This window comes from Crinia signifera, chromosome 1 (assembly GCF_055691185.1).
Source record: "Crinia signifera chromosome 1, ASM5569118v1, whole genome shotgun sequence".
NCBI classification, from domain to species: domain Eukaryota; kingdom Metazoa; phylum Chordata; class Amphibia; order Anura; family Myobatrachidae; genus Crinia; species Crinia signifera.
Window position 1 is genome coordinate 101779439 of NC_139217.1, and position 21495 is coordinate 101800933.

Consider the following 21495-nt stretch of genomic DNA (forward strand, 5'->3'; position numbering starts at 1 on the left):
GAGACTATTAATATAAGGATAAAGCCAGAGAAACCATGTGATTGCTTTGTATTGTAATATACTAGTATAATATTTTACTACATCATAATTAGCAATGTTACATTTTTTTGATCTGAAGTCCTGACATACTGGGCTTGATTTCAAGTTCGTAGCAAAAAATAAAAGCAATTTTTGCACCTGGATTACACCAGCTATAGTATAGTGGAAAATAATTAAAGTGTGCATAGATTTATGGGGGTATCCTGTTACCCACAATTGCTGATCATAGGTAATAGACTTGCTGGGGCTATTTAATACCCCTTTCACACCAGATAATGCAGGGAACCTACCCGGGAATTCGGCCCAGGGATTATGCCGGGGCATTCCCGGGTTGGCCCCTTTCACACCAGAAAAGTCCCTGCATTTTCTGGTGTGGGAAGGAGGTGGGCAAGAGGTGGGATGGCGGTGGAGGTGGTGGACAGTACCCGCCCCGGGTTGCCACTCCTCGGTGCAGGCCGGTGATCCACACAGGCGGCGGGCGCAGATGACAGGTCAGACAGCGGTTGCAGATGAGGCAGCTCTCCGGCTGCAGTGAAGGCGCCGGAGAGCTGCATCCTCTTCATTTGCTGACTGTCCTGTCATCTGCGCCTCCCGCCTGTGTGGATCACTGGCCTGACCAGACGCACCGGCCAGGACCCCGGGTTGAACCCGGTAACAACCCTGCTCCATAAGGTTGAAATCCTTGTAAATTTCCCCGTTGAATTTCCCCCATTGTTCCTGGGCCCAACCAGCGAAAATGGGTTTGTGGCAACCAAAAACACGTTTCACTGAACTTTGAGTACCCCAATTAAAAAAACATTGATAACATTTTCAAACCCTGAAATCTTTTTGCTCCCAATGTTTTTACTTGGGTAATAACATTTGAGTATGTTCTAGATTAATTCTAAATTACATTGTTAAAAATAAAAAAGCTGCCCTGTATTTGTTTTGCTAGACACATGCAAAAGTGTTCAGTATTTTCCCTGCATGCAAACAAGGAAATGCATTTGCAACAGGGTTTGTTCCTTTTTGCTCTTGTTTTTATATGCTTCTAAATCAATATGAAGCCCACATTGTGCCTGTCATTTGTTTATGAATGGCCAACGCTGCCTTGTGGCACCAAAGATAAGGAAAACATAAAGAATTGCTTATACAGACATGGATAATAACACTATTCACTACCATTATGCAAATATACCAAGTTATTGACCTCTAGAAATATGTAGCTAATTATGCTATCCGCCTACAGCTCTTGGTGACATGTAGCTGCCTCTAACACCAGTCACTGTACAATAAACCTTGACCTTTGGGACAAAAATAAAGGTGATGTAAGTTAACTGATCAGATGTTAAACAGAAAACAAGCACGCAGGAACTTTGTCTTTCTGTATAAGGCAGTGGTTCCAAAACTATGTGCCTAGACACCCTGGGGTGCCTGTAGGGCTCTTGCAGGGGTGCCTCAGGTTGGTGGTCCAGGACCAAATCAAATTATTTATAAATTAGAGGGATAAGCAAAACCAGCGCTAGCGGCTGACAATAAAAAATTACGCAGACAATCAGAAGCACACTTGTACACCACAACCTAACTGACACTAAGGATGGCAGGTATTCACAATTTACTTAATTTAATATATTTTTCCCACATTTAGCAATAAAAAAAACTTTTATTTTAAGGGCCCTGTGAATAAAATAGCAACAAAGTTTATGAACCACTGATATAAGCAGGGCCATAACTAGGTGTGTGCCAGTGGTGCCCTGCTCACAGGGCATCCGCACTGTGGACGCACCCGCTGGCATACACCTAGGATGAGAGATTCAGAAAGTGAGAGATTTGGTGCAAAAAATCTCCAGTTTTTTTAAAGCGGCAGTCATTTACCCTGCAAAATCAAACTGGTTTTGCAGGGTAAATGATTGCCGCTTTAAAAAACCTGGAGATTTCTTACCAAATCTCTCACTTTCTGAATCTCTCATCCTATTGAATCTCACCCCTTGTCTGCAGAGCTAGGCAGGAGAGGCTCTCTCCCCGCTGTGCATTCTGCTGCTGCCTTCTACTGCAGAGGGAGAGGCAGCGGCAGTGGGCTGAAAATTTCAAAGTTCCCTTTGAAATCAGTGGGTGGCCACTGATTAGCTGAGAGCAGTCTGTCATGGCTCTCAGCCAACCAGCGGTTTTCCGTTCATTTCAATGGAACTTTTGAAATCTCCAGCCCTGACGCTGACTGTTTCCTGCATTTATTTGCTCCTGGGCGCTGGCTTTTCTCTCTGCAGTAGCCAGCAACAGCAGGACAGCCTTTAAGAGCGCACAATTCCCCCCCCCCCCCCTTACACTGTAAGCACTGCCAACACAACTGCAATGACAACACTATCAGTACTTCTGCACTGCCGATACCTTTGTCTCCCTTGAAGTGAGGACACAGACACTGTATCTGATGCAACACTGTATGCGAGGAGCACTACAACCCTGTGTTTGCCGGTGCAGTGTAGTAGTAACCCTGTGTGTGTACCAGTTTGAGGTGGTGTTACCCTGTGTGTGCAGCTGCAGTGGAATGTGTACAAGTGGCACTGGGTGGTCTAATGTGAATAACTGACACAACTATGTGGTGTAATGTGAATTGGTACTAATGTGCCCACACCCCTTCTAAATGTCATGCCCCTAAATTTTCAGCAAGCACTGTGCATATTTTGAGTATGGGGGCGGGGGGCACCAATTCCCTTTCTGGCATGGCACCAAAATGTCTAGATAGTACTGACTATCTCCCTAAGCCTTATACCGTATAAGGCTTAGGGAAATAGTCAGTACCGTCCGCTATTTCAGTCAGCGGAAATAGCGGCCCCTGCCTATTCAATGCTGCCGTTTCCAACAGCATTGCAGGTTGTTTCCAACAAGATCCGACTTTGAAACAAGACAGATTTGTTTTGTTGGGAACGGCTGTAGATTGTCGAATTCACGGCCGTTTTTTGCTGACACGCGCTTCCTGACACTTGATAGTCGATACATTGAATTACGACTGTCCAGTTACAATCGAGCTGAGTGAAAAACAGCCCGGGATTCTGACTGTCGTGACGTTCCTACAGTCGGAATAACCCCCATTAGTAAATTAACCCCTTCCCGACATTTGACGTACATTTACGTCATGGTTGGGAAGTACTTCCCGACACATGGCATAAATGTACGTCATGGTTTCTAACTGTCACTGCGTCTACAGACGCAGTGACAGTTAGGTGATGTCTGCTGTCCCTGACAGCAGACATCCCCCCTCGCCGCCCAGGGGGGGCAGGGGTGCCCCCCCCGGTCGGCGATCGCTGTGATTGGCTGTTCAAATCTGAACAGCCATTCACAGCGTTTCCTGTGTTACCGGCGGCTAAGCCGCTCGGTAACACAGGGATCGGTGGTGATCGGTGCTGTCAAGTACAGCACCGATCACCACCGATGTGCAGCCCCCCCCCTCCCACCCGCCGGGCACTCACCCGGCAGCAGCAGCAGCTCCCCCGGCTCCCCCGGCAGGTCAGCGCAGCAGCGCTGCCCTCCTCCCTCCTCCCCCCTCCCCCCGCAGCAGCAGCAGCAGCATCAAGCTGCACAAAAATAAAATGTGGCATGAATGAATAAATATATATATATATATACACACACACACACACACACACACACACACACACACATATATATAATGTGTGTGTATATATATGTATATATATATATATATATATATGTGTGTGTATATATATATATATATATATATATATATATATATATATATATATATATATATATATATATATATATATATATATATATATATATATATATATATATATATATGTGTGTGTATATATATATATATATAGATAGATAGATAGATAGATATTCCCGACATATGATGTATATATACGTCATGGTCGGGAGGTACTTCCCGACCGAAGACGTATATATACGTCATGGTTTTAAACTGTCACCGCGTCTATAGACGCGGTGACAGTTTGGAGATGTCTGCTGTCCCTGACAGCAGACATCCCCCCTCGCGGCGATCGCTGCGATTGGCTGTTCAAATGTGAACAGCCAATTGCAGCGTTTTCTGTGTTACCGGCGGCTAAGCCGCTCGGTAACACAGTGATCGGTGCTGTTAAGTACAGCACCGATCACCACCGATCGCCAGCCCCCCCATCCCACCCGGCAGCCCCCCCTCCCTCCCACCCACCCGGCTGCCGCAGCGCCAGCACCCCTCCCAACCCCCCACCAGCCGCAGCGCCAGCCCCCCTCCCAAAGCTGGTGACCAAAATGGGGTCACATGTGGGGGGGTTCCACTGTATTGGTGCTTCGGGGGTCTTGCTAATGCGACATAGCACCCACCATTCATTCCACCACCAAATATCACTCCTTCCCTTCTGAGTCCTGCCATGCACCCAACTGGTATTTTTTGGTCACATGTGAGGCATTGCCATACTCGGGAGAAATTGGGGCACAGATTTTGGGGTGCTTTGTCTCCTTCATTCCTTGTGAAAATGAAAAATTTTGAGCCAGATCTTCATTTTTGTGTAAAAAATTACATTTTTTTACACAAAAATGCAGATCTGGCTCAAAATTTTTCATTTTCACAAGGAATGAAGGAGACAAAGCACCCCAAAATCTGTGCCCCAATTTCTCCCGAGTACGGCAATGCCTCACATGTGACCAAAAAATACCAGTTGGGTGCATGGCAGGACTCAGAAGGGAAGGAGTGATTTTTGGATTTTGCAGCACAGATTCTGGTTGAATGACCCCTGAAGCACCCATACAGTGGAACCCCCCCACAAGTGACCCCATTTTGAAAACTACACCCTTCAGGGAATTCATCAGGGGGTATAGTGTACATTTCAAACCCCCAGGGGTTTCACCAATTTTGATACAACTGAGCTGTGAAAATGAAAAATTAAATTTTTTCATTTTCACAGTCCAGTTGTATCAAAATTGGTGAAACCCCTGGGGGTTTGAAATGTACACTATACCCCTAAATGAATTCCCTGAAGGGTGTAGTTTGCAAAATGGGGTGACTTGTGGGGGAGGTTCCTAACTTTTAGCACTTATGGTGCCTAGAAACCTACATGGTGCCTAAAAAAAAAATCTCATAAAAAGGAGGCTCCAAAATCAAGTAGGTGCTCCTTCTATTATGAAGCCTGTGGTTTGGTCACCGTGCACACTAGGGCCACATATAGGATATTTATGAAAACAAAAGAATTGGGGGAATCAATTTTTAGTCACATTTCTCTAGTAAAATCTACTGTATTCGTTAGAAAAATGTATTAAAATTGAAACTCTGCAAAAAAAAAGAAATTTTGAAATTTCACCGACACTTTGTTTTAATTCCTGTGAAACACCTAAAGGGTTAACAAACTTCCAAAATGCTGTTTTGAATACTGTGAGGGGTGCAGTTTTTGAAATGGCATCATTTATGGGGGTGTCTCACATACAAGTCCCTCAAAGTCACATCAGAACTGAACTGGTCCCTAAAAAAATCAGTGTTTGAAATTTTCTTGAAAATTTGAGAATTTGCTATTCATATTTGAAGCCTCCTAGTGTCCAAAAAAATGAAAAGGAAGTTGAAATAATGATGGAAACATAAAGTAGACATATGGTCTATGTTAGTTATTAACTATTTTGAGTGGTATGTTTATTTGTCTCACAAGCAGAAAATGTGACATTTTGCAAATTGCAAAATTTTCCATTTTTTCACGACATTTTGGTATTTTTCACAAAAAAACACAGACTGTATCGACCCAAATTTACCACTAATTTGAAGTACAATGTGTCACGAGAAAACAATCTCAAAATCACTGGGATAAGTAAAAGCAAAAAAAAGTTATCCCCACTTAAGTGAAACATGTCAGATTTGAAAAAAATGGCTCTGTCAGGAACGCAAAAACTGGCTCTGTCAGGAAGGGGTTAACAATGCAGCTTCTTTTGTAGATTTTTTTTTTTTTTTTTAAACCATCTTTAATTGGCCTTTGCATTACATTTCCATGACAATAACATCAAAAGTTGCCTTCAAAATATAATAAAATTTTCAATAGTATAACAATCAATTGCATGTGAAAAACAATTATCTTGTTATTTAACATAACTTGAATATTGCATGTACACTCTTCAGCCAAATAAAGTTTTTTGTAGATTAAAAAAAACAACAACACCTCTTTACAAGATTCACTATTATATATCAAGTAATGGGGCCTACACACATAGCGATATACAGGCATTTTCTGAGGTGTGTGTGTGTGTGGGCCCAGTGGTCTCACTGGCAGGGGTGCCGAGAGAGGGGGGGAGCAGGTACAATTTACCCGGGCCCGGGCCTGTCAGGGGGGCCCTGGTCTGGACACACAGGGTTTTTTCTATTTGGTGGCAAGTACCCCCAACATGACCCATTCCATTATGTACAAAATGCTCTGTTCCTGGACTTCCCTGCCAGTGGTAGTTACAGAGGTTGGACTCCAGCACAGTCCAAAATTCAAAGAGGGGTAGTCACATCAACTGCCAGTGAGTCCAGGCAGTGATGCTTGGGGTGGCAGTATATATGCCCTTCCCTTTTTGAATATTGGACTGTGCTGCAGGCTCACATCTGTAACTGCCACTGGCAGGGAAGTCCAGGAACAGAGCATTTTGTAACTAATGGAATGGGCCATGTTGGAGGGTATGTGTAAATCCTTTGCAAAGAGCATGTAACCCCTGGCAGAGCATGTTAACCCCTGGCAGAGCATGTAAATCAGGGCAGATAGGTTAATCCCTGGCAGAGAATGTTAACCCCTGGCAGAGCATGTTAACCCCTTAATATGCAATGAGCATTGCGGTGTGTGGCATAACGTGTAATGAGCATTATGGCATGTGGTATAATATGTAATGGGTGTGTGACATGTGTAACAGGAATTACAGTGTAAACTGTTGTATGTGTATCCACCTTGGAAGCAGTGGCATAACAACGGGCCCGTAGAGTGTGTCCGTCCGTGGGGGCCCCAGGAAATTGTTGTACTGGGGCCCAGGATTTCTCTTGGCGGCCCTGCTCACTGGAGAACACTGGCCCTGACACATCACTTAACACACAGCACTGTGCAGCGCTGTGTTGTTATTAGCTGATAGCTGGTTAAATTTAGAGGCATAAAACCACAGCATTCACTATATAGCAGATTAATGGGGTTTGAAAGCTGCCTTCAATGTCCATCATTTAAAAAATCACCAAATTTGCTCCATTGTCAAAATACCGGGTAAAAAAACCCAGAAAATCAAACCGTGATAAAAGAAGGATCGTAGACGGTTCAAAGCCAATCCATTTTTTAGTGCCTAGAGAGGATAAAGCTTCCAGCTCTGGGTCCCGTAACATTCACAAAGGATCCAGCTGGTTCTGGGACTGGTGTATGCACAATCGTGGAAACCTCAGGCTTCTATGGACTGCAGCCCATAGAAGCTGGATTGAGCGGTGCCATAAGGTAGGGATTGGCTTTCTACAGGAAGCCAGCTCTAAACCTATTGCCACCTGGACTGGAAGTCACCGCCAGTCACAGTGTAGCCAGTGCAGTCATGGATTGCATATGGCTACACTGACAAACACGGATTTTACCTGGAGTGGGGGGGTCTGCAGTCCATAGGTAAAATCCGCCACTGGTTGTATGTAATATAATAGTTTTTGTTCTTATTGTATATTTTATTAATACAACTTTTGAATCTCTCTTGCATTTTTTTCTGTGTCTGTGTTGCACCAGCGATCACTTCTGTTTATTAAGTGTCTTGTTTTTCTTTTAGAGCATTAGAATGAAAATCATGGTGATCGGTCAGTGTCGGTAGCCCATCCCAAGAGCATGAACATGTGCTGAGGAGCTGCATTATTACATCCCATTTGAAGTAAGTTGGCTTTGCATTGACAACTCTGCAACCCAACAACTGGGATCATGTGTTGTTTGTTTAGTAGGTATACCATTCCCAAGAACAGCTCCTCCTGCATTATTGGCCTGTCATCTCCTTTTTAAGGATAACTTTATGGAGAATGTATTTTCATCAAGTTACCAGGTCTTCCACTGTAGTTCTAGGGTCAAAAGAAAGAGAAAACTTGCTTTAAATCCATTGGCCGGAATGGCGTTAAATTAAATAAAAATTATATATGTACTATTATTGGGGAAACTTACTTACAAACAGTAATAGGCATTCTGGAGTTGAATGCAGTGGTATGTGTGTGGATAACATTGTGAGTGGTCTCCTGTACCACCTATGCTGCCACACCACCGCTACCCAAACACGTGGCTGCATATCTGTCTTACCATTGTGCATGTGTATCAGCTTCACCCCTGGATCAAGAGATTAGTTTCGAAACTGGCATATCTTCATAGTCTACAATTGCATCAGAACGCCCTTACTAAACCAACCAGTCGCACCCTTCCTGTCACCTGTAGAGTCAACTGATTTACCTGTAGGTATCGGAAGGTGGAGGAACCATGTTGTTTAGTACTTTCAATTGTGTACAGTAACTTGCGTAGGAAAGTTTATATCAAACTAGTCATCTATAACTCTATCAAGAATGGGTGGACAGCGCTGGGTTTCACTGAATTAAAGTGTTACATACACACATTTCCACAATAAAAATGCAATGTACAAAAAGATAAATATACATTACAATTCACAAAAAAACATTGTGTACACATAAGTGCACAGCCAAATGTATCTTTATGTTATTATGTCTAATTCAGACCTGATCGCAGGACAAATTTGTTCTCAAAATGTGCAATAGTGTATGCACTGTAGATGTAACTTGTGCAGAGAGAGTAGAGATGGGTGAGTTCTATTGTTTCTGTGCAAAGCGAATGCTGGCTGCTCTTTCCTTACACTGCAATTTAGATTTCAGTTTGAACACACCTTACCCAAATCTAAAGCTGCCCATACACTAGGGCGATATTGCATACAATCCTTAGATTTCGACTGCATCTGTGAATTAAATCGAAGGATTGTATGCACAACGAAAGTGTCACCCGACACGATGCGTGGGCCCGCCGGTCAAATGTCAGGTCACATATTTCTTGAAATGCATGACCGATCACATGCAATCGGTGGGGGCAGGAGCGCTGGCGGCGGTTTTGGGCAATGGGTGGCAGGAGCTCTGGCGTCGGTGTAGTGGAGCACTATACAGGAGGGCTGGCATGCTGCGGTGGTCAGTGGCGGCAGCAGAACTTAAATAGACCTTCAAAAGACTGGATGTCCCTCTGATTGGCCGAGGGAGAGCTCTCTCAGCCAATCAGCAGCCGCCTGAATGTAAGGCCTCTGATTGGCTGAGAGCACTCTCAGCCAATTAGAGGGCCGTCGAGTGTTTTTGGATACTGCCACCCCCCAGCCTTCTTGTTAAAAAATGAGATAAAAAAAAAAAAACACACCCAGTATTGAGTATTTGTTGCCTAAGGCATGTGTATCCCGCAATTTAGCAAAATGACAGTGGGAAATCTACCCTGGATACGACCACAGCCAGATGATCTGTCACTGTGACCCTTCCTCATCATACCCCCTCCCCCATGTTTGAATATGAAATAAGGTGGATGGATGGTAATGTTACAGAGTGACACATGGACAGTTGGGCTGGTAGATACCCCTAAAGGCCCATACACACATTTTTATTTTAAAAGACCTTGCCAAAATCTTTGATAGATATATCTTTCACCAAAGTAGTGCGTACACACTGAGCTATTTTCCCCAAAGAGATTTTCAGGAGGCAAAAGACTTTGCTGAAAATCTTTCATTATAAATGGTCTGGGTTTGAATTCCAAGGGTTCCATATATACTGTACATTGGTGGCAGTGGGCATATAAATATATGAACATTGGTGGGCCGTGTTGGCGGTAATGGATACATTGCTGGCCTGCTCAATAATGTGGGCAGTGTTGGCGATAATTTATGCATTGCTGGCACAGACCAGCAATGTATATGTTACCGCCAACACTGCCCACCAATGTTTATATATTTATATGCCCACTGCCACCAATGGATGCAAACTGCCCACCTATGTATTTATTTAAATGGCATGTTCCCCCGGAGCGTCTCGGCGGCCGTCGCCACATCACCCGCCACCCCTGTGGAGCGACGCGGCAGCTCTCACCGTATCAATGTATTCAATTGCTGCATTTAATTGAATACATTGGTGGCATTTGGCAGAAAAATATAAACATTGGTGGCCAGGGGGGCGGGGCCAGCAGGGTGCTTTGCAGGGAGCACTGCTGCCTGCTCCGTGTTGAGCAGGGTGGGGCGGGGCGAGGCGAGATGGGTGTTTAGCCTGGCCGGGGAGCAGCAGCAGCAGCCGGCCGGCCGGCCAGACGGAGGCTGGTGATAAGCGGGGTGGCGCGGACAGCACAGGGTGAGTATGACAGGTGGGGGCGCAGTGGGGTGATCCGCCGGGCTGAAAGTGGTTAATCTTTCAGCCCGGCAGCGTACACACACGGTGATGATGGATGAAAAACCATCCATCATCGCCACATCTGCTGGTAAAACCAGCAGATGAACCACTTTCCTAGCGATGATGCAGGAGCGCGCATCATCGCTAGTAGGCAATCTCTAGGCCACACACACGAGACGATTTTGAGCCGAAAATCAATCAAAACGGCTGTTTTGACCGATTTTCAGCTGAAAATCTTCAAGTGTGTATGGGCCTTAACACCTTTTTTTCCCATGCTTAAGTATATTTTTGACTTCTCATAAAGCATGCGTTCTACAAAAATCTTCACTGTGTTCAAGGGATTGGAACACTTTAATCTAAATCTGGGTTGTAATGTGGCACAATGCAGATAAATTCCTTTCTGGAGACCATGTTCCAATTGAAGAGTATTTATTTATTTATTAAGGATTCATCTTCCTATATATTATTTATAGAAGGTGATATTTGGTGAGGATCCTTTTTTCTCCCTTCATTCTTATGCTGTGTACACAAGGTGAGATTTGACATTAGATTTTGACTATATAGTCAAAATCGTATGCAGATCGCACAGGTTTTTTACCTTTCGATCCTGATGCGCGCTCCTGTGACAGCATAAATCAAAACCCAGATAGGGCAGCAATGACTATATAGTGCAAATCGAATGCTGATTGTATGAATTGTATTTTAAAAGTACAGAGATAGCAAAGATTGCCTATCACTCGAATAGCAATGGAATCTCACCATGTGTACACACCATAAACCAATATCGATCAGTTAAGTACCATTTTGAAGATTAAGTTCTCCACTTCTGAACAATTCATTTAGAATTGCAAATTGTATTGATTGTTTATAAATAGAAGCTAAATATTGACTTTTGGCCCATCTGCATGCAAAATTTTTGCACAGGCCACCTAGTAGTGCATAAATTCAATGACTTAAAAGTGAACAATCCAATACCGCTTAGATCAGTTTTGCATACACTTTGGTTACACGTTTCACAGGACTGCTGCCTGCTTCTTCAGTTTCTGCTCAGTCTTGCTGAGTGCCCACAATTGGCCTGTTTCCTGTCAGGAGTTCAAACAGAATTTTTTTTTGCGGCGTGCCAAATATGTGTGTTTGCTGTCCAAATTATATTAAAAAGAAAGCCCTACAAGGGTGGCAATAGAAGGTTTCAGAATTTCTACCAAAGACTCTGAATCTGCTGTGATGTAGAACCCCAGACTGTAGCTTTTAGTTCTGCTGGCTTTCAGTCTAGCTCTCTCTTTGTTCACCATGGTAATTGCATCTGTTTACTGTACCTTTTTTTTCCTCTACCATCTAAACAACATTGTACTCTTGTTCAAATGTAAACAGTCTCTACCTCATTTCACCTCTCTCGGCTGTCACAAATGTATGGGACAATGAGGTCTGCACAGTGTCTCACTTCTATATATACCAGCCAAGGTTACAAACGCAGTCATTCTGTAAGATCACATTGCCAGTGATCTATATTTAGCACATTCTTCTACCCTTCTAAACATATTAGACGTATTAAAAGGTAATACAATGCCTTTGTATTGCAGAAGGCATGGACGGAACATCTATGTTAAGTAAAGCACTAGAGAAAACCAAGAAGGATTCTTAGGTGGAATGTACTATAAAATGATGAATACAGAGGCACAAATTAGTCACACTTGTGTTATTTAGCAGCTAAGTACCAATTTCTAGCTAAATTTTAATTAATATATTAGTTCAGTGGTTCCCAAACTGTGTGCCTTGTGATGTTTGCATGGGTGCTACGGGTTGGGGGACCACGAACAAACAAAATATTTATGCTCAAAGTGATAGGCAAAACAAGTGCTGGTGGCAGCCAATCATAAAATGTATAGACAGAACCACAGCTATGTTCCCCACCACAAAACTGAACCTGAGGGGAACAATTAAGCGAAATTTACGTTATTTTTTTTATTTATCCGTAAAAAAACTTTTTGACTAGGGGTGCCTTGAATAAATGCTGATATTCTATGGTGCCCCGGTTCAAGAAAGTTTGGGAACCACTGTATTAGTTGATTAAAGCAAATACTGTGCAGACGACCTATTTTACAATATGGTTATATGAATTAGCCCCTAAACAACCAGCTCTGTGAGCAGAGCTGGATGCAGACCTCACAGGGCCCTAGGCAGGAAGCTCATTTGGGTGTCCCTTCTTCCCTTTTTTTTTTTTTATAAATAAATACAATACAGGAATTAATTATTTTTTGTGGAGAGTGGATCGGACCGCCTCATATAACAGATGTTATATGTAAAGGTTGGTAGAGGGAAGTGATATCGGTAAATTTAAGAGTTATGTATTGTGTTTGGTGCACTAATGTCATGCACAGAGGGATTTGTGTAATAGTCTAAAATAAACCTTTATTACAAATGTATATAAAACGTGTGCTATGTATCTGGCTCCTATATATTATACAAGGCATAGGGAAGCTTTGGCCCTTCAGCTGTTGTTAAACTACACATCCCAGAATGCTTTGCCACCGTTTTAGCATGGCCAAATAGCAAAACTGTAGCAGTGCATGCTGGGATGTGTAGTTCAGCAACAGCTGGAGGGGAAAAGGTTCCCCATCCCTGTATTATACCATCTGATAATGAGCTAAAGGTGCCCATCACATTACACTGACAAGGGAGCACATGGAATTATATTGTCTGTGTATCCCTACACATATTATAGCAGCAAATATGCCCATTATTTTATACCCACATGGTTCCTAATGAAAGTGAATCATAGAAGGATACTAATCATGTTATATAATATTATACCAACAGAAATTACCAATACATTACAGTACGTATATTGAAAGATATCCCAATAACATGAGAAATTCATTTTGACACTGCTTTGGTAATGTGGAACTCGTTGAGTGTGGGGCGGGTCTGTGTGACATTATGGGGGAGATTCAATCGCCGTCGAGCATCTCCCGTGGGGGAGATGCTCGACGGGCCCTATTCAATGCTGTCTTCCCCGACAGCATTGAACAGGGTTTCCTGTCAGAACGAGCCCGACATCTCTAGCTGTCGGGCTCGTTCTGCCGAGAACAGCCGGGAAGTGACGAGCTGCCGGCTGCAGCTCGTCACTTCCCGGCCGCAACTCGCGGCCACGCCCCCTTCTCGCCGCTCGGCGGCCGGGACATTGAATCCCGACTGCCGAGCTCCAGGCGAGCTCACCGAGAACGGGACAGGGGCACGGCTGTCGCGCTAGCTCGACAGCCGTGCCCCTGACATTGAATACCCCCCTATGACTGTTGTCGACCGGTGATCCTCTGGAAAAGTAACTGAGGTTAGGGCCAGTAATTGTGAAATGAATAGTGGTCTGAGCCCCATTAATGTGCCTCTGTAAAACATTTGACTAGAAGGCAGCCTTTGGGATTGGATCTAGGGCAGGCTGGATTATATGGGGTCTGGCCATAGACCTGTTGGGCCCTGAAGGGTCTTTGGTGGGCACCTAGGGCCTGCTTGTTAGCAATGTGACAATACACATAAAGTTGTTTGTGCACCAGATATACATTGCACAGTTAGATGCAGACATTGGTGGTTGGTGTCCTCACATGCTCAGCAACTTTGTTTACCTTGACACAAACAGCACTTTCCAGCACGCCAGGTCCCGAGCGACTCCTCTTTTGCACCACAATTTGCGGTTTATTTTCAACATGATTTGACAAAACCACTTGATGAATTTGCACTGATTAATTTGATACGCAAATGCGACTGTCTGAAACATTATATTCAGCTAAAATTACAGCCACAAGTGTAGAGTAAACTTAATAAAGCTTTCAAATTGAAAAGGGTGGATGTTGCCTATAGCAACCAATCAGATTCTGTCTATCATTTTCTAGGATGCAATAGAGAAATGATAGACATACTCTGATTGGTTGCTATGGGAAACCTCTCCTTTCACTTTCAAACGCTTTAGTAAATTTACCCCTATAAATCTATCTGGATATTGCAGTCGGATTTAAAAATCTATTGTCACATGGACATAACAAGTGTCCAATAACAAGAAACTTTTTAACTGAATTTTTTTATTTGGGGGGGGGTGCCCAGCATTACCCCTTTGATTGGCACCCTAAAGCCGGTCAGTGTGCTTCATCACAGGACCCATTTGCGCAGCAATTGTCCTGCTTATGCATACCAGACATCTGTACTTTGTTATGTACGAGGGAACAGCATCCGGATCGGAATAACCCTATTTAGTGATCAGCTCCATTATTTGATCATATTGTTTTTCATTATAGTCTTTAATGAGTGTCCTACTATCTGCAGAATAGTGATAATTGGGTACTTATGTATTATCTGGACTCCCATGTTAAATGCACCCCATTTTTTCATACCCCTACTATCCAACTACGCATGGAGTTGATTTTATATAGTGTGGCGAGCCACAGTGCCCGAAGCGTGGCGAGCGGACGCGGTCTCATAAGAAAAACGGGAGTCCAGATATTACATTATTACCGATAATTGTTATGCAGATCAGTCTATTATTGGATGCAAAATAATATCTAACATGAATATTATTTTTAAGAAATTCAAAATCTTGTGCAATCTTATTTTTTCGGATTCTTCAAAGACTTTTTCTTCAACTGAGAGTATTCTTTAAAGTTTACTTTCTGGAACACAGTCTTTAAATATTTATACTTGACATCAAGCATTTTCTGCAAGATGAACTCCATGTAGACACAGAAGAGCATATTGCTGAACCATTCTTTTCTGTGTAGTCCATATCTATTTAAAAGGGAAGTCCACTTTATTTTTAAATGCACCCCCCCCCCTAATAGATATTTAGGGGACATTCATTATTTTATTTTTCATATGTATCCAAACAATCATTTTTGTCCCTTTTTCCACCATTTAGGAGGAAATTATTGTCATTTGCTCCCATACATTACTAGATTTATTTTCCCCACCAGAAAGACTTGACAGATACATCTTTAGATGTGTGTGTGTGTGTGTGTGTGTGTGTGTGTGTGTGTATATAGCTTTACTCTACTCTACTGACCTTCACCAGGCAATCTCCGTACGCATTTAAAAAAAAACAAACACTGAATGCTACATCATTTTATATTTCAAGTCCAAAGGAATAAAAGCCTATACATACCTGCTTGCCTTACTGTGTAATTCAGGACCACTAGACCCATAAAGGACTATGTCAGATGCAAAAAAACAAAGCAGATATTAAACATTTGGGCTTTCTCTTAATAATCTTCATTAACCATCATAGTTGTTAGTTTCCTCAGATTTGTTGGGCTATCCTGCATGTTTGCTTTCATTTCTCTAAATTCATGTTCTGCTGACCATTTTTTCTGTGCTTGCTGGATATTCTCCTGTTCTCCCATTTCTAATATGAGATTATAGGCTGGGCAGGGGGGAATCCTATTAAAGGTGCTATCTGTACCAGCTGCCACTCTAAAACGCTAGTGGTACAACTATCTGTGGGGACTCAACCAATGGCAGCCAGGTTCATGGCTGACACTATTGCTCAAATTGGTCAGCTGGTGTTTAAATCCCAGGAATTTTGTAGGTCAGTTGAATCTGGTTGCATGGCATCCCCAAAAGAGGATCCAACTTGTGCTCAAGGTTTTGTAGTCTGTGTAGAGGTCTCTGAATGTCATGAAAAAATGGTGCCAGATTTTGTTGTAGAGCTTTCTTCGCAGTTTAGGGATGAGGCAGAATGGGGATGAGGCAGAATGTCTTAGTTTACGCATTACGCCAAGTGCTGGATTTACTGGTATTTTTTCCCAAAGCTTCTTGATGCTTCTTCGTTTAAGCAGAAGGTGAACCATGTTATGTTATCCATCTTTTCCATTAGCTCTGGTTAGGCAGGCTGTATCCTGAAAGTGGCCAAAGTAACTCTGTCAACGTTAATAATGATGACCCTACAATATTGATGTTGGAACATAGACATGGTTCAAACTGTCATCATATACCAGGTGAACATTCTCAAACTGCTGATCTCTAAAATGTTATGTGATATGGCAACCATTTCTGGATGTCGACAGGCACTTCCAGGAGGGCTAGGCTGCGTGGGAAAGGGGGTGGGGGTTGAAATGGGGTTAACCAGGGGGAGGGCTGGGGTAGTTATTAGAATTAAGAATTGGGAGAGAAATACTTTGCAGTATCGGATATCTGCTCAAGAAAGTACTGTCACAGTACCGCTGGGATCCGGAAGAAGGTTTTGGATTTGCCGCTGCTGCTAGTAGAAGATAAGAGACCACTAGACCACCAGGACGATTTTCAGTTCATCATGTCAACTTATCATCTGGGTAGACATGATGAACTTCAACATAGTAACAGTCGACATGCTGGGCATATGGTGCATCAATGAAAAGTCCTGGAAATGCTTCCTCTTAGGTTGCTTTATTCGGTCCTGTACTGGTTAAGGCAGGGCCGGGCAACACCGGCCCTCCAGATGTTAGTGAACTACACATCCCAGGATGCTTTGCATTAGTTTTGCTATGTGGCCATACTGAAACTGATGCAAGGCATGCTGGGATGTGTAGTTCATCAACATCTGGAGGGCCAGTGTTGCCCAGCCCTGGGTTAAGGTCATATCACAGGTTACTGGCAAGATATCCAGTTAATATCTCTAGGCCAGATATCCAGACTCTAGGCCAAGATGTCACAGGACTCGATCCTTTCATACCTAATCCCATCATAAAAAAAATTAGGGTCCCATCGTAATTAACCACTCAGTTTGCACCGTTAAGCTTTTCCATGTGTATCTCGTTTGCCGTCAGGCCCTCTACATGCCCATCCTATGTCTTATGGATTGAAGGATGTGAAGTGCCTCTCGAAAACAACCCATCAGCTGCATACAACATCCATGCTATGTATAAACTGATGGACATCATGATATAGCAGAATATTGACTTCTAAACTATTTATTCACTGTGGGACACACTGGTCTAATTGGCAGCATGATAAATGAAAGTAATTTGCAAAAAGCATGAGAATATTGCTAAACCACCTGGGTGGTGTGCGGTGTCATAATGTGTGATAAGAAAATAATAAGTGATTGCGGCCAGATGAAAAAAAGAGTTGGTGCTCTTTAGAGCGAGACAGTGTTAGGGTATGATGCCCATGATACAATTGTACGGCCATAACCATGACTCTTGAATCTTTGGATGCCCATTGAATATCTGATTGTCCAGAATGGTACAGTATATACATTATATTGCCCCTCACCACATGTGGGTAAAAATATGCTCTCTAGTATTAAGAGTGAATGCTGCTTCCAGGGTCAGTGATTCCGTTGCACTGGTCTAGGTGAGTTGGGGACAGGTCATGACTTTTTTCAGTCATACACAAGTGGGAAGCTTTTTTTTTTTTTTTTTTTTTTTTTTTATCATCCCATGGACTAATTCCTTCACCCAGAGGTCTATGTGCCCCCTCCATCTTTCCATCATCAAAATATTTGTCAACATGCCTGCCATTGGTTAAACCTCAAGGTGTGATATTCTGTACCAGAACACACTGTACAAGAAGTTTTTAAAAACAAAAGAAGTGGCGCTTTGTTTCATGAAAAGATGTAAATACAATATTTATTATATATTGGAATTAAACCCGTACTGTTTGCTGTACTGCAAACAGCGAAACGTGTCAGGAGCTATTGGGCCAGACTTTAACCCTATATTTACAAACTGCAAATGACCCAGATCAGCCTGTTATTTACTCGGTTCACTTCAATCCAAACCGACAAGCCCACATTGTATATGGTATAGTTCACTGCCAACTCCCATTTCCACTTGGATTACAAGAAATACCCACCTTGCCATCTTGGACTACAATTGTGCCCAGCCAGGCACTGGACCGCAAATATTAAGGACGACTGCTGCAATGCTATCCAACAGGATTATAAGCCTCTAGCAGTATTGGGTACATATCCACTTGCTGTGGGCTCACATTACAAATACAGTATTGTGCCACTCTACTGTCTCTACAAATAAAAAATGTTCCCCTCCATACCTGGGCGGCCTAACAGGTACGGGACACTGATTGCAATATCTTAAACTCCCTTTAGTCTGAGTCCTTATCATACCTATTTTATAACATTTGTTATTGGTACCTATGTTTATATGTGTGTTCTGTCAGTACGTCAGTGGTTCCCAAACTGTGTGCCGTGGCTCCCTGGGGTGCCTCGAGACGCTTGCAGGGGTGCCTCGGGTTGGTCGCCCAGGACAAATTCAAATTATTTATGATCAATTATTTCTGGACAAAACCAGTGCTGGTGGCTGCCAATCATAAAATGTGTACAATGGGAACCAAATCCTGCCCTTTACCACATAACTGAACCTAAGAAGCACATATAAACACAATCTACTTAATTTGATATATATTTTTTGGGGCCTGGGGGTGCCTTTGGAAAAATTCTGATACTCTAGGGTGCCTTGATTAGAAAAAGATTGGGAACCCCTGCAGTACGTGTTTAATTCCAATATATAATAAATATCGTATTTTACATATTTTTATCAACAAAGCGCCACTTCTTTTGTATTTAAAATATTCTGTTCTTAGTGTGGTACTGCCTACCCCACCAACAAGTGGCTGCTCTTGGCAAACCACCCCAGGCAGCGCCAGCTAGTTCTACCTAGGTAGCTACTACTTTTGGTACCTGTTTCCTAGCATGGCGCCACCAATTTTGATTGTGAGCATTGCGTCGGAAAAAATCACGTTGATCGCATGCCAACCAAATCGCATGCTATGCGATCGACACGATTTTCCATTGATTTTAATGTGAAATGCCCAAAAACACCCCCTTTGTATAGAAACCTCCCCTGATGTTTTAAATGGCCCCAATTTTAACGCCAACCCGAAGCATGGCGAGCGCGTCGGTATGCGTCCTCCGACCTTTTCATACCCCTACTATTCACGTCGGCGTGGAGTTGAGAATAGAAAGTGTGGCGAGCGCAGCGAGCCACCGAGCCCGAAGCGTGGCGAGCGGACACGGATACCTTCACAGGTATCGCGGGCTTCACAGGTATCCGCGTCCGCTCGCCACGCTTCGGGCTCGGTGGCTCGCTGCGCTCGCCACACTTTTTTTATTCTACACACCGACGTGGATAGTAGGGGTATGAAAAGGTCGGAGGATGCGTACCGCCGCCCCTCGCGGGCTTGCTGCGCTCGCCACGCAGTACCTTAAGTACCTTAACTTAAGGCATGTGATGTACCATGACGGGCGCCGTGCTAGGAAACAAGTACCCTACTTTCACACACTGTACAGGGGCTGTTTCTTATTTCATGCCATTTCACTGGGTTTTACTTGTTAGGTTTTTTTTTTGGGGGGGGGGGGGGGTGCGAATCTGCATGGGCAAAAACGGCTGCAAATTCGCCCATTCACTGGTAATGTATAGTTGGCAGTTGTTTGGTCCCAAACAATGGAAAACTGACGAAAACAAATGTTCAGACAACTTTGTTAAATCAAGCGGATTTAGCCAATTTGTCTTACCAATTTTTATTCTAGTGCTGAAGAGCCAACGTTTAGTTGTCATTTGCTATCATACTTTACAAGAATTTTGTTCCAACCAGCAGATGGTTGAACAGAAAATCTTGAAGTATATGGCCACCTTAACTCATGCAGTGTTTTGGCAAATCTAGTCATGCTCTGTAAAAGCAAAAAAAGTATTAATTACTGACATTTTTATTTAATTTTAAATTGTTTAGGAAATAATCTAGTTAATGGTGAAATTTATTACTGTTTTGTAATAATAATTCTTAAAATTGTATTTGCAGGATTCACAGATGGGTCAAGGTCTTTGGAGAGTTGCAAGAAATCAGCAATTTCAACAAGGATACATTGACCAGAGTTACCTGTCCGCAGATAATGACAATCTGAACCACCGGCGACACACGCAGGGTGGCATAGACCTTTATCACCTACTGAAAGCTCGAAAAGCAAAGGATGAACAAGGATTTATTAATCTTGAAATGCTGCCACCAGAGCTAAGCCTTACTATTTTATCCTATCTCAATGCAACTGACTTGTGCCTGGCATCATGTGTATGGCAAGACCTAGCGAATGATGAATTGCTTTGGCAAGGGTAAGTATTTAATCTATAGACCATCGAGCCACAGTAAGAGTGGGAATGGGGAAATTAAACCATAGCACAGGATTTGGCATATACTAATCAATTCTATAACTGATTACATTTTTCACAAATGAATGGGCGGTATTCCTATGACTGATAAGATTTACTAGCACTCACGCACCCTCCCTTTCTGGCTGCTGTGTATTCTACTGTATTAGTGGGCCTGGCAGCCTGGGTGTTACCAAGAAATCAGCTTTTACTTTCCTATAATTAGTGTGTAGTTTTACTTTAATTGTATACATTACTACTGTACCCTTGATGAGATTAGGAGTAGCATGTCTTCTTTCTGTCATAGTGCTTGCTTTTACTGGTAGTACACTCATCTATGTATGTATGTATGTATGTTGAAATACTGCAGAGGACAGAATGTTGCTATATTTGGAATGGATATACAAGAGGCTAATGCTGGGTACACACCAGAACAAGGCAGATAATGAACTAATTGTGCACAAAACAAGTGAGTAGTGGCTCAGCAGTGGATGCCAATGAGAGCTGTGGAAAGAACAAAACTGTGCAGAATTGGATACTATTTTAACAGTTAAATGTTTGAGCATAAAACAAAACCATTTTAATGATAAGCTCTAATGCTGATTTGTGGCCGCAATCATAAAAATCATTAAAAACATAGCAAGATAGCCTATAAAAAAACAACAATCACATCTAATCTATTAATATAATTTTTGGATATAGACCCCTTAATGCATATGTATTAGTAATGTTTATAAAAAGCCGTTAGTACAAGCTAAATAACCCATGGTTTAGTAACATTGGTTAGTGGGTTTTAATGCACAAGATGTTTCTAAGCAGTTCCATACAGTCACAGGGGTGACAAGCTTATCCTTGTATGGTTTATTAGGATTAGTGGCTTAATGCATTTTGTATACACAGTTATTAGCAATTTTCCATAGAGTTACCTTGCTGTGCATATATTTTCAGTTCATGTCTGGCCAGACAGAAATACCT

General features: G+C 42.7%; 1 protein-coding gene across 1 annotated transcript in view; it reads left to right on the forward strand.

Moving 5' to 3' along the window:
• Positions 1–21495, forward strand: part of FBXO8 (F-box protein 8) — a 57998-nt gene that overhangs the window by 6737 nt on the left and 29766 nt on the right. The window contains exons 2-3 of the mRNA XM_083170846.1: positions 7777–7875; positions 20177–20484. Coding sequence (XP_083026972.1) covers positions 20186–20484 — 299 coding nt within the window. The 5' untranslated portion in view covers positions 7777–7875; positions 20177–20185. The remainder of the gene's footprint in view (positions 1–7776; positions 7876–20176; positions 20485–21495) is intronic.